Here is a 14,178-nt window from a genome sequence, read left to right on the forward strand (position 1 = left end):
AAAAAAAAAAAAAAAAAAAAAATGATGCAAATACTTTCATATTTCTTTCTCTAACTTTCTCTCTCAAATCTTTTTCGTTTTCTTCTTCGTTTCTTCTTCATCCCCGACGCCGGCCTCACGCCGGTGGTCGGGAATTTCTCCATGGCACCGAAGAAGCAGAGGAAACCCCTCCGTGGAGTCATCCCTGGTACTCAAAATTTGCTAGGATTACTGCTCGTCCTGTAGTGGGTAAATCTCTCCTCCCCCCTCAGCTTCCTGAAGGAAACCCCTCCTCAGAGGCGGATCTGTTTTCTGCAACCCCGGAGCCATGTCCTGCGGTTGCTTCTCCCTCTCTGGTCGGTACCACATCAGACGCGCCGATTGAAGCCACCTCGATTTCTGTACCGCCATCAGATCTGAGCTCAAACGCCAATCTGTCTCCTCCTCTCACCGTCGCAGGTTCATCCTCCGGTGTAGTTTATCCAGGAGACAAATCTAGCGACTCAGCTGCGACACAAGATACACCACCGCAGTCTCCCTCAATTCCAACCGTTGCAGGTTCATCCTCCGGTAAAAGAAACGCCATACCCTCCATGCCGCTAAATTTGCAAAGATTCTGGTCAGAGTAAACCTGCTCAAGGATCTCCCATCTCGGATTGTCTCAGGGTTTAGCGATGGTAGAGAGCTTGACATTGAAGTCTCCTACCCTTGGCTACCTGCGAAATGTGATGTATGTGATCAGTTTGGTCATGTACCCCAAGTGTGTAAGAGAAACCCCACTTCTCTAGCGGGGAGAAGGATTCCTAGGCGCTCAATAAGCAGTCGAGGACGGCCTTCTCGACGTGGAAGATTAAATAGGAAGGCATCTGGTTCCCGTATGGGCAGGTCACTAACAGTCGTTCATTCTATTCCAGTAAACCCTTCTACCTCGGTTAACCCTACTGCTAAGATAGCTGATACTCCATCAAGCAATACGGTTGGCACTCCGGCTTTGGCTTTGGTTTTGGCTTCAGAACTAGAGCAAGTCCAACACAAAGATGGTGAGAATGCGGAGGTTTTAGCAAAAAAAGTGTCTAAGGCAGTCTCAGTCGGAGTCGAACTTGAGCTGCCAACGGAGACACTAGTTCAGAAAGTCACCGATGGGGTTACAACAGAGCTGCCTCTGCCTCACCCTCCTACTGCTATAAAAGTCTCGTCGATTGCACTGTCGACCGTCAACAGTAAATCATCAGGGGTGAAGGAAGAGGAAGCCCCATTTATTTTGGTGTCACGCCGGAAGAGTGGCCGTAAGGTCACTAAGTCACATTAACTACCCATTATCGTGTTTTTTGTATGGAACGTAAGAGGGCTGAATAGCAGTTCAAGACAGCATATGACGAAGGAATGGATTAACATCCGTAAGCCGCTCTTTGGAGATTTTTTGGAGACACATATAAGAGAAGTAAACATTAGGAGAATAACAAGTGTTGTTCCCATAGGATGGAAGTTTTATGGGAATTTCAATCATCACAATTATGCAAGGATTGTTGTTGTATGGGATCCCAGTATATCAGTGGTGATCTATAAGTCCTCGGCACAGATGGTAACATGCGGAATTTTCCTGCCTGCAGAAAATGTAAACCTGACAGTATCTTTTGTCTATGGTTTCAATCAAGTCGAACAGAGGACTTCGCTCTGGGAGGAAATGATCTTACTGCCTAGCACCTCTCCGCTAGCCACTCACCCTTGGGCAGTCCTAGGAGATTTTAATCAAATTTTGCGTGAAGCCCAACACTCTGATCATCAAACTCGCGATGTTGACTTGAGTGGAATGGAAGAGATGAATTTGGCCCTCCAAGACGCAGATTTTTTGAAGCTCAAGCTAAGGGTTTACTTTTTTCTTGGTGGAATAGCAGTGAAGGCCAAACATTCTCGAAGAAAATTGACCATGCGCTAATAAACCAACACTGGGCCTCGAGGTACCCTGAAGCGTATGCAGAATTCTTGGACCCCAAGCAGTCAGATCATACGCCAATCTGGTTTCATCTCCCCACTCTGAGGTACTTCGCAGGCTAAATAAACGGAACATCAGTGGTATTACGGAGCGAGTTAAGGCAGAGGAACAAAAGCTTGACTTACTGCAGAGAGCCATCCTAACAGCCCCAACAGTTGAACTTGCTAGAGAGGAACACAGTGTGAGAGCAAAGTGGAAATTTCTTAGCAATGCGGAGGAAAAGTTTTATCGACAGAGATCTCGAATTAAGTGGGCTCACCTTGGGGATAGAAACACAGCGTTCTTCCACAGAACCGTCACTGCAAGATCTAACAAAAACCATATTCATTTCCTCGATGATCAAGGAGGCCGGAGGATTACTGATTATAGTGAGCTCAAAGCGCATGCCTCTGCTTATTTTGAGGAAATACTTGATTCAACGAGTCTTCCGACCTCTCCTTGTACTGCAAGCAACATTGGGGAGCTCCTACCTTTCAGATGTTCGCATGTGCAACAGCAACAGTTGGAAAAAGATGTAACAAAGGAGGAAATCAGAGGTATTGTTTTTGTTCTGCCCCTAGACAAGTGTCCAGGTCCGGATGGGTATTCAGTGGAGTTCTTTCGAGCCTCCTGGAGTGTTGTTGGAGCTGATATAGTGGCAGTCCAGGAATTTTTTCGTAATGGCCGCCTGCTTAAAGACTTCAACACAACAAAAATAGCCCTCATCCCAAAGTTCCCTGAGGCCTGCAAGTTAGGAGACTATAGGCCTATCAGTTGCTGCAATCTTGTTTACAAAGTTATCTCTAAGATAATTGCAAATCGACTAAAGCCAATTCTCCAGGAATGCATATCTCCAAATCAAGCTGCCTTTCTTAAGGGTCGTCTTTTGGGAGAGAATGTCCTTCTAGCATCAGAGCTAATCAGACACTACCAAAAGTCATCTTGTTCACCGAGCTCTATGTTGAAGGTGGACATTAAGAAAGCTTTTGATACTGTCTGTTGGGTTTTCGTGTTGAAGCTGCTAGAGGCACAAAGTTTTCCTCCTTTGTTCTGCGTTTGGATTAAGGAGTGTATCACTTCACCTAGATTCACTGTTGCTGTAAATGGTGAATTAGCATGTTTTTTCAAAGGCAAGAAGGGTTTGAGGCAAGGGGACCCACTGTCCCCTTATCTCTTCATCATGGTAATGGAGGTTTTGACTTTGTTGGATAAGGCGGTGATTGAGGGGAAACTAGAACTACACCCACGGTGTCAAACTCCAAATATCACCCATTTGCTATTTGCAGATGATCTGCTGGTTTTTTCAAACGGCTCAAGAACATCTCTCTCCGGAATTGCAGAAGCCATGGCTCAGTTCAAGGAAATGACTGGTCTGGATATGAATCCTAATAAATCAGAACTGTTCTTTGGGGGCTACTCAGAAACCGATGCTACTAGCTTAAGTAACTTTGCTGGTGTCAGATTGGGATCTTTCCCTACTCGTTATCTCGGATTACCCCTGAATCCATCAAGAATATCCAGTGCCACTCTCCAACCGTTCATCGAGAAAATCACTGGCAAGCTACACTCATGGACTGCAAAATTCCTATCGTTCGCTGGAAAAGTTAGATTGATCTCCTCGGTGATCTATGGGATGGTCAACTTCTGGAGCAGTGTATTTGTGCTCCCTAAGCACTTCTACGCTCGTGTTGATTCTTTGTGTTCAGCTTTTCTATGGAAAAACAAGGTGGGTTCTGCTTCTGGTGCAAGAGTAGCTTGGAGAGACATCTGTAGACCAAAGACTGAAGGGGGGTTGGGCATTCGATTACTTGAAGATTTTCAGACTGTGTTTAGGCTAAAACATGTCTGGAACTTTTTCTCCACCTCTGGTTCTTTGCGGGTGGCTTGGCTGCGGGAAAACATTTTCAAACGGAAGAGTTTCTGGCTTACAAATGAGTCAGGTCGGTTCTCCAAGACCATAAATAGTATGCTGCAACTGAACCAATCCTCATCAATTTGCTCAAATGTGAAGTGGGTGATGGTAAATCTGCATCTTTCTGGTTCGATAATTGGACCGACTTTAAACAGCTTATCACCTTTCTCGGAGAAGCTGGGCCTAGTCAACTCCGAGTGAGGAAAAATGCAACAGTTATAGAAGCTTCGAGGAATAGCAACTGGAATCTCCCAGCAGCCCGATCAGAAAATGGTCAAGCACTATTGGTCGCCCTTACGGAAGTATCACCACCTGATGTTAATCGTGGTCCTCATATCTTCCTTTGGCGTCGACTTTCAGGCACTTACTGCTCTTCTTTCTCCTCGATAAGAGACAAGGGAACAAATTAGAGTGAGTTCTCCTTTCGTCCCTTGGGCAGGGAGCATTTGGTTCAAACAACATGTTCCCCCTTTCTCTTTCATTGCTTGGTTGGCAATGCTTCACCGTCTACCTACTCGGGATAGGCTCAGTGGCTGGGGAATGAATGTTCCTCTATCATGCGCCCTTTGCTCCTCCGGTGCAGAAAGTCATAACCACCTCTTTTTTGAGTGTCCGTTTGCCTCTGCACTGTGGGAGTTCTTTGCTGCCAAATTTCTACTCAACCCACCGTCCTCTCTGTCTGCAGTTCCTACATGGATTTCGTTGCTAACCTCCCCAAGTCAAGCCGGCATCTCTGCAGTCCTCAAGCTCATTTTCACGACTGTCATCTATCACGTGTGGAAGGAACGTAACTCCAGGATTTTTACCACCGCCGCATCAACCATTCCTGCTCTCCGGCGTGCTATTGATCGCTCCATGAGGGATCGTCTCATGTCCTTTACGGGTCCAACCTTGCATTCTTCTCTCCTTCTTGTTTACTTCTCTCATGTATCTTTTTTGTTGTAAATAGTCTCTTTGTCTTTTGTTCCTGTGCTAATGGGTAGTTTTACTTATAGTAGTGTAGTAAGATAGTATGTAATTTTCCGATGGAATAAAATTTTCACATTAAAACCAAAAAAAAAAAATAAGAGAAGTGGTTTGAAAATGTAATGAATAATGTATTAGTTTCAATATTAATATATTTTTAACTAATGCGTTTACTGAGAAAGTACCGAAATTAAGGGAGTTGAAAGTGTTTTAAACTTAAAATTCCAAAAAAAAAAAGACGCCGTTGCCGGGGATCGAACCCGGGTCACCCGCGTGACAGGTGACAGGCGGGAATACTTACCACTATACTACAACGACCTTGTTGTTAAGATAAACATTAATAATTAAATTAACCAAGAGGTAGTGCAAATACAAAAAATCACATGTCAAAAGAAGCAAAATAATTATTAGATGATTGTAATAAAGTTTTAATCACTTATCTTTTATCAAGGTGCACTCATCATGAGTACCTTATAAATCATGCATAGGTACATGTTAAATCATGTATTTTGAAGGGGATCTTATTGTGAACACTTTCAAAATTGTAAAACCATTTATATTGAAGGTGATCTCATTCAAAATCCTGCATATGTTATACATGTAAAACCATATTTATACATGTTACACAATTCTCTGATTCATTGTATTTTCAGTTAAAATAAAGCAAAAAAATAGAAAAGGTAAAATGCATTCATCATTTTTTGACAAGATGATATTACAAATTACACAAAAGAGTACTAATTTTTTATTAAAATTGTTGTATTAAGGTCTTAAATATTTTCTTAGAGCATCACCATTTATCGTTCTAACAAGAACTTTCACTAATTAAAAAAATAACAAAATAATAATAAAGTAACAGAAAAGTTGAAAAACGGTTCTTAGTTTAGAACTCATCAAAAACGTTTTTTTTTTGACATATGACACAATATAATTGGTTACGATTATTTTTATTATTTTAATACTCCCTCCGTTTCAAAATATAGGATGTTTTAGTGAAAACACGCATATTAAGAAATAATTACTTAAGTTTAACCAATCATAAACAAGTCTATATAATATAAAATATAAATTTAATCTAAAAGTTGCATAGAAAGTTGGAAACATCCTATATTATAAAACAAATTTTTTTCTCTAAACATCTTATATAATGAAACGGAGGGAGTATAATTTTACATTTCTTGACATATGATACACTATAATTGGTTAAATTCATTTTTACTAATTTTAATATCATTTTACATTTCTTGACATATGACACACTATAATTAGTAAATTCATTATTATTATTTAATAAATAATAAAATTATATTAAAAATTATTAAATAATATGTTGAGAAATAAAGTTTATAGCGATAAAGATGTTCTTAATTTTCATTTGTTTCTTATTAATACAATATCAAAGATTTTATTTAAAAAGATAGTTTTTTAAAGTTCTGTACAATATTTGTTAATTATTATTAACGAATTGTAAAAAAAATAAAAAATAAAGAATTGAATACTATATAGTTTTAGGCTTGTAAATCACACAAGAATAATGCATTCCCTATTTATAAACAGTTTTTAATATGTGTAAAAATATTTAAAGTTGGATGAATTAGGAAGAGATTGATTAATTGGACTAAATATACATGAACTGTACCTTCTTTTTCCTAAAAAGTTGTATTGTACTTGACCTGACATTTCCATTCACTCAGAACTTGAATTTTTTATTTTATTTTAAGAAAATCTAACAATTTTGTTTTTGTTAGACTCTCTTCTAGATGCATAGAATGAAACTTGGTGATTCGTTCGGACAACTGATTCTGTTTTATTTTTTCTTACATATAACACACTATCATTGGTTAAATACGTTTTATTATTTTAATATAATTTTATGTTTTTTGACATATGGCACATTAAAATTGGTTAAATTCATTTTTATAATTTAATATTCTAATAAATAAAAAATTATGAATATTTTAATAAATAATAAAATTATTTAAATAGTATAAATTGAGAAGCTGAAAGATTTTATACTTTATAGCAAAGAAGATATTCTTAATACTTCATATGTTTCTTATTAATCCAATATCAAGGAGATTTTTTTTTTCAAAAGATAGATTTGTAGTGTTTTCTATATAATATCTATTAATTATTATTGATGAATTGTAAACTTTAAAATAAAATAAAGAATTGAATACTATAGTTTTAGGCTTGTAAATCACACAAGAATATTGCATTCCCCATTTATACGTAGTTTTTAATATGTGTGAAAGTATTTAAAACTAGATTATATTTAGGAAGAGCTGTTCCGTCTTAGTCTCAAAACGACGTCGTATTTTCTTGACCTACAAATGTTCGCCCAGAAAAAAAAAAAAAACTTAAAATCTTTTTATTTTAAGGAAAAATCTGAGAACTGAAAAATCTAACCATTTTGTTTTTGTTGGATTCTCTCAGATTCCAGAGATCGAGACTTTGTAATACGTGCGGACATCTAATTTAGATTTACTACTAGGTCTCTGTTCTCTGTTTCTTACATACTTTGCTTCTTATTCTTTGTAATACGCTTGAAGCTTTTTATTTGTTTTTGGAAATGTCGTCACCGGACATTGTCGGAATTCTGGAAAACACGAAGGAGCTTGATCGGTTAAGGAAAGAACAAGAAGAAGTGTTGGTTGAGATCAATAAGATGCATAAGAAGCTTCAAGCTTGTAAGTGTTTTCCCCATTTACTCCTACTAATACTCCTCGAACAGTTTTGGTAATTTATTTTCTTTGTTCTAACAAATTTGTGTCTGATCTGATCTGAGACTAGTAAAAATTTTGTTTTTCTCTGGGGAAAATTTTGTGATTTGATTAGTTATTATCAGTGAAAGTTTCGATTTTGGATCATGGAGAGTAATTAGAGAAATTAAATTTGAACTAGGGGTTTATACAATGCCATTGAATCTACAGATTAAATACTAATTTAGATTGCTGCGATCTACGAAATCAAAATCATCAAAGCTTTGTTTTGTGTGCAGCTCCTGAGATAGTTGAGAAGCCTGGTGATATCTCATTGTCAAAGCTTAAAAATTTATACATTCAAGCGAAAGAGCTCTCGGAAAATGAAGTAACGTAAGCCAATTTCTTTATAATAATACTTGTAAAAGTTAAAAGACTTTGAATGGATTATGGACTAATGTTATCTCTAAATGACCAAATTTGTATCTAACACAATAAGACCCTTTTGGCTTTGTGTATAAACACGCAGCGTGTCGAACATTTTGCTTACTCAGTTGGATTTGCTGCTTCCGTATGGACCAACCGGCCAGCAAAGGAGAAAATTAGGAGGTACACATAACAGAGTTACTTTAATTGAACTGTAATGTTATTCTCTGGCAAGGCTTGTGTGATACAAAGGAATTAAGAATATTTTTACCGATGCTTTGTAATGATATCACATAAGTGGCAGAAGGCAATGACCAGAAGAGGAAGAGGATGAAAGCTGATTCAGATGTCATCAGACTTTCTCCTTCCATGAGGAATCAAATTGAAGCATATGCAAGTCTAAAGGGTGAACAGGTAAATACTATGTTACATCTACTTTCTTTATATCTGTTTTTATTTGGATCAGTTCAATGCTCACAATGTCTGTCTGATTTATGCAGGTAGCTGCGAGAGTTACAGCAGAGAGTGCTGATAAGGATGAATGGTTTGTGGTTAAAGTAATCCACTTCGACAGAGAAACAAAAGAGTAAGCTTTAACCTCTCTTCGGCATAAGTTAGTTGTCGATGGCCTGATATTATGCCTAATTTTTGAATCTCACACAAATGCATTCTTCTGGTCATATCTGAAGTTTAATAAGTTATGTCCTTAGAGTTCTTTGTCTAAGGTTTAGACTGAAACTGTCAAGTGCAAAGGTTTCATTAATGAGTCTGTAAATGTTTCAAACTTTAATCACAGAGTGGAAGTACTTGATGAAGAACCAGGAGATGATGAAGAAGGAAGCGGTCAGAGGTAAAAACTCATATGAAAACTCTGAGTTGTGATTTGGAGTTTGGGAAGTATACTGAGATTTATTCTCTTGGAATCTTTAGGACCTATAAGTTACCAATGTCATGCATTTTACCATTCCCCAAACGAAATGATCCTTTAACCACCCAAGAGTTTCAACCTGGTAAACACGTCTTAGCTGTATATCCCGGGACAACAGCACTCTACAAAGCAACTGTAGTAAGTACCCCACGAAAGGTTAGTTTTTTGTTACAACAATTTCCATCTATCTTTAAAACTGTCTTGCTGTCTGAAAAAAACACTAACCTCGAGCTATTTTACATGGATGTTCCTGCAATATCAGAGGAAGTCTGACGAGTAAGTTCTTCAACCTTTTTCAGTTTGCTTTGTCTTGAATTTGTAGTCCCCTTGAACTGGACTCATGTTTATCTATCTATCTATAACAAGAACTGTTTGCCTGATTAGGTACTTGCTGGAATTCGACGATGATGAGGAAGATGGAGCATTGCCTCAAAGAACAGTACCTTTCCACAAAGTGGTAGCTTTACCAGAAGGTCATCGTCAGTGAACGAAAACAACTCGCGGTATCCATTGATCACATCAGTCTCTTGTAAATAAAGCTAAAAGCGAGAAATTCACGAAGAATTCAGTAATCAGTCTCCATGGCAAGACCAATAAAAAAAAACCGCGGTCTCTTTTATGTAGTTTCAGAGGGGTAGATTAAGATAAAGTTTATGTTTGTGTGTGCAATATAAGTTAAAGCTGTAACCTTTGTGTCAAAGGAGATGTTGAATGAGAGAACAAAAGAGAAGCCTTTGTATCATTCGCTTCCGAGAATGTAAAAAACTCTGTTCTTATGATATGGAATTCAATGAGTAGTAGATTTAGACAGAAAACTGTTCCAAATAACAAAAATTAAAACCTCGATCTCTGTCTATTTTGATGGTCTCTAAGCTTCCAAGTCTCTCTCTGTTAAGACTTGGGAGAGTTGAGACACAACTTCTAAATCTAAAGTGAACCGAACAAACTTCCAATTGGACCAAACTAAACCAATCCAAAATGATTCAATTAAATGAATCATTAACTTTCTAAGGCTGTCCAAGAAAGTTATGCATCTAACTAAAGACCTTCTTAGATGAGCTAGAGATTTTGGATAAACACATATTCGTAACCAAACCGAAACTCATCAACTTGTAATTCGAATTTCACGGTCAAGAAAATTTCTACCAGTTTTGAATATAAAATTTTACATTAAATTCTTTAATAAGTTTATTAAATTTATACAAAATCACATTTAATTATATTTCAAGTAAATAAGATAATTAATTAGTTTATTTTATTATATACTATGATTTTCCCCCTAAACCAAACCAAATCGAATGTAGAGGTTTAATTTTGGGTTTGTTAGCATTTTAGTACATTTTTAAAATTTAATTGTCAAAAACATACATACATTATTTATAATAGAAAAAGAGGGTGTTGTGAAATAGAAGGTGCTAGAGATAGAATTCTGAGTGGGACCCAGTGGAGAGAAGAACATTACTAAAATGTCCTGGTCAAGGTTTGATTTTATTTTTATTTTCTTTAAATTCTTTTTTCTTCTTTATTATATGCTCCCAACAATATAAAACAAAAATGCTAGCTTATTAAAATTTGTTTTTTAAAATTTTAAAGATAGATAAAAAATTTTGTTTGATGATTTTATTTGATAATGTTAAATATTTTTAACAAATTTTGTATCATGTACACCTTATTAAGTGTACAAATGTCTGTACACATTATTAAGAGTACAAATGTCTGTACACATTATTAAGAGTACAAATTTCTGTACATATTACATATGTAATTTGTTTATTTTTTTGGGTTCTAGATATCTGTACAATTGTTTGTACTATAATGGTTTTGTAAAAATTATATTTGTATACTAAATAATATATACCGACATCTGTACACTTAATAAAATGTTGAGACATATCTACACTTAATAAGGTGTATAGGCATGTGTACACTTAATAAGGTGTACAGATACAAAATATATATAATATATTTAAAAATTATTAAAAAACATTATATCAAATTGTAAAGAAAAAAATATAGATTCTTTTGTATTTAAAAAGTTTTCTAAAAAGAATTACATGAACACTTATTTGAAAAATCAAGAAATAGAGAGAAAAAGGGAGATACAATGGCATAAATGTAATTAAGAAGATTGCTGAATGACAAAAAAGGCTGAGAAAATAGACAAACAGTGATAAATGTGGTTTTTTCTAATTATAAATAGTGAATGTATCTTTTTCCTAATTATGTTTGAAAAATGTATCATTTTGCCAAATATCTATTTAATTTTTATTTTTGATAAACGGAAGGCAGATTTATAAACTAAAAAAAAAATTGAAAGTGAAGTGACTTTAGTGTAGTGGCAGGAGGTAAGTCCATTTGTAGAAGGCACCATCACACCCGGGATCGAATCACAGTTCCTACGAATGTAGGAATTTGGCTAATGGGTCGGCCAGTTATGGCCCAATCGTTGACCAAAAAAAAAATTGAAATTCCCTTATTGAGAAGCGGTACATATTAACTAAACATATTAAGGAGCTAAAAAGTAAAAATAATATTGGTAACTAAATTTACCTATCTATAGGAATGGAAACAAAGCTATTTAGCAAAATATATGTATCTATAAGAATGCCTAATGAAATAATAATATCCCGACAATTCATTCTCTCATAATGTCGTTGTGGTCAGTTCGTGGCCGGAACAATTTTGTCCGACTACTGCGAATCAACAGAAATTTCACCGGAGTTTTAAACGATTTTGCTTCTTTATTTCGTTTTAATCCTTCTTCTTCTTCTGTTGATGCTGAGAAAACTATATTAAACTCCGTGGTTACGACTAATGAGTCGGTGTTGGATTCGGTGGTGAAGATCCACACTTTTTATAGCAAGCCTAACATTTTTTATCCTTGGCAAAATAACCCACAACGATATTCCAAAGGCTCAGGTATGAATACATACATATTAGCATGTGCATGGAATTCGTATATTAGAGCCTTTATGAAGTTTTATTGGAGCATATATATACTAAACTTTTGTTTTTGAAGTATATTGCCATGTGCATGCAATTCGTATATTAGAGCTTCGTTGTTGGTGTATATAAATCTTTAAACTCATGCATGTGGATGGTGACTAAGTCACATATTGGTGTTGTTTTCGTTAATTTTGACTCATTTTTTGGAGACATGATTTTAGGGTTTGTAATTTCGGGGAAAAGGATTATTACAAACGCTCATGTGGTGGCTGATCACATATTGGTGCAAGTTATAAAGCATGGATCACCAAAGAAGTACAAAGCAGAAGTAAAGCCATCGCGCGTGAATGTGATTTGGCTATTTTGGTGATCGAAAGCCAAGAGTTTTGGGAAGATATGAATCCTTTGGAGCTTGGAGACATGCCCTCTCGGAATGAATCAGTAACTGTTGTTGGCTATCCAGAAGGTATATATAGTGAAACTGTTTACATTAAAGAAACGGATAATGAGTTTATGATCTGCCTCTAATAATTCAATGGCAGGTGGTGAGAGTATCTCCACTACAACAGGTGTTGTGAGTATAATCGAATCAAAAAATTATGGTCATGGTGCCACTAATCTACCGGTAATACAAACAGATGCAGCAATTAACCATGGAAATAGTGGTGGTCCGGTTTGCATAAGAAACAAAGTTGTTGGTGTAGCGTTTAAATATCGTAAACGTTCAAATAATATAGGGCAAGTTTCGGATGATTTTGTGNATAACTTTACCAAGCATATATATATATATATATATATATATATATATATATATATTTTGTTCTAGCAATTGAAATCAAAAGTTTAACTGACAACTTTTTGTGGGTTTTCACCAAAACAGGTACTTAATCCCAGCTCCGGTAGTTAAACATTTTATAACGGGTATCGAAAAAACCGGTCACTACGTTGGTTTCTGCTCGCTGAATCTATCATACCAACCTATGGAGGATGCATATATTCGTATTCATTATAAGATGGGTTCTAAAATGACAGGGGTTCTTATAAACAATATTTATCAACATTCTGATGCCCTCAATATTCTTAAAAAAGATGACATTATTCTTGCAATCGATGGTGTAGCTATAGAAAATGATGGGATAGGTAATACATATTTACTTATATTTTTCTGTATGCAGGTTTAATTTAGTGTAACTACTGAGATTTATATTTGCTGCAGTTGTTTTGCCAAACAGAGAAAAAAGGATAACGTTGGATGATTTGGTTTCTATGAAGCAATCAGGTGAAACAATCTTACTTAAAGTCTTAAGAGAGGGAAAAATGCATGAGTTCAGTATCACTCTAAAGCCAGTAAGTCATATATATATTATTTGTGAATCACTAAATCATATGATCACATTTTAGTCTAAATTAACGGATGAATTGTGGTCAATCTACTCTATGAAGGTGCAATGGCTAGTTGATAACAACTCAAGTTATTACATATTCGCTGGTTTTGTCTTTGTGCCTCTCAGTAAACAACACATCAAAAGTTCCAACGTTATGCATAAACTCGCATATAACAACGACAACAATAAGCCCAAAAAAGCCGGTGATCAAATTGTCATTATTTCTGAGGTAATTGTGGCTTTGTGATCAAATGATTACTCTTTTTCTTATTAGTTAGAAATGAATTACGATAAGTTAAATAGATCTAAATAACAATGTTTTCTTATTGTAGATATTAGCTGATGTGATCAATGTGGCATTCTACATGTTCAAGAATTTGCAGGTAACAAAAAGGATCATATTATATAGTTATAAAAGTTTACTAAAAGTAAAAGACTATTTTGGCTTATCTAAATATTTTTTTGTCATGGAAAAAGGTGAAGAGCGTCAACGAAGTGAAGGTCGAGAATCTAAAGCATTTGTATGAACTCATAGAGAAATGTAGCGACAAAGATTTGAGGCTAGACTTAGGAGGTGGTCGAGTTATAGTCTTGGATTATCAGTCGGCGAAAAGTTCGACTTGTTTGATCTTGGAACGTCATAGGGTACCATGGGCAATGTCCAATGATCTCATGATTGGTCAATCCAAAACATGTTCGAGTACGAGGGTATAAATATTAAATTTCGGTTTATTCATACTATACCGGTTACACTAAATTCGGTTTTGGTTTAATTGATTCTCTCTACAAATTATATTTGTATACTATTTGATACAAAACAAACAAGAATTTAAAGATTTTCCATTCTCAGTATAACAATTTTATTTTCTTAAGATTTAATTTGTAATATTAAACGAACAAAGTAAAATTTGTGTTTTTTTTTTTTTTTTGTTCGGTTCAATTTATTTGGTATAGTTATCGTT

At 35.6% G+C, this 14,178-nt stretch overlaps 1 protein-coding gene and 1 pseudogene across 3 annotated transcripts; both read left to right on the forward strand.

Annotated features, from left to right (window-relative positions):
* On the forward strand, positions 7,190-9,695 carry LOC104719718. Of its 3 annotated transcripts, none has more exons than XM_010437683.2 (9): positions 7,190-7,519; positions 7,831-7,924; positions 8,061-8,140; positions 8,256-8,371; positions 8,458-8,543; positions 8,754-8,807; positions 8,888-9,041; positions 9,148-9,161; positions 9,270-9,695. In XM_010437683.2, exons 1-9 carry the CDS (start codon positions 7,402-7,404, stop codon positions 9,370-9,372), a joined length of 819 nt encoding a protein of 272 aa, XP_010435985.1. In that variant the 5' UTR covers positions 7,190-7,401; the 3' UTR covers positions 9,373-9,695. The 3 variants fall into 3 exon arrangements, with proteins under 3 accessions (XP_010435985.1, XP_010435986.1, XP_010435987.1); XM_010437684.2 differs by having other exon boundaries at positions 8,262-8,371; XM_010437685.2 differs by having other exon boundaries at positions 8,265-8,371.
* LOC104720654 lies at positions 11,534-13,930 on the forward strand (annotated as a pseudogene).

This window comes from Camelina sativa, chromosome 10 (genome assembly GCF_000633955.1).
Source record: "Camelina sativa cultivar DH55 chromosome 10, Cs, whole genome shotgun sequence".
NCBI classification, from domain to species: domain Eukaryota; kingdom Viridiplantae; phylum Streptophyta; class Magnoliopsida; order Brassicales; family Brassicaceae; genus Camelina; species Camelina sativa.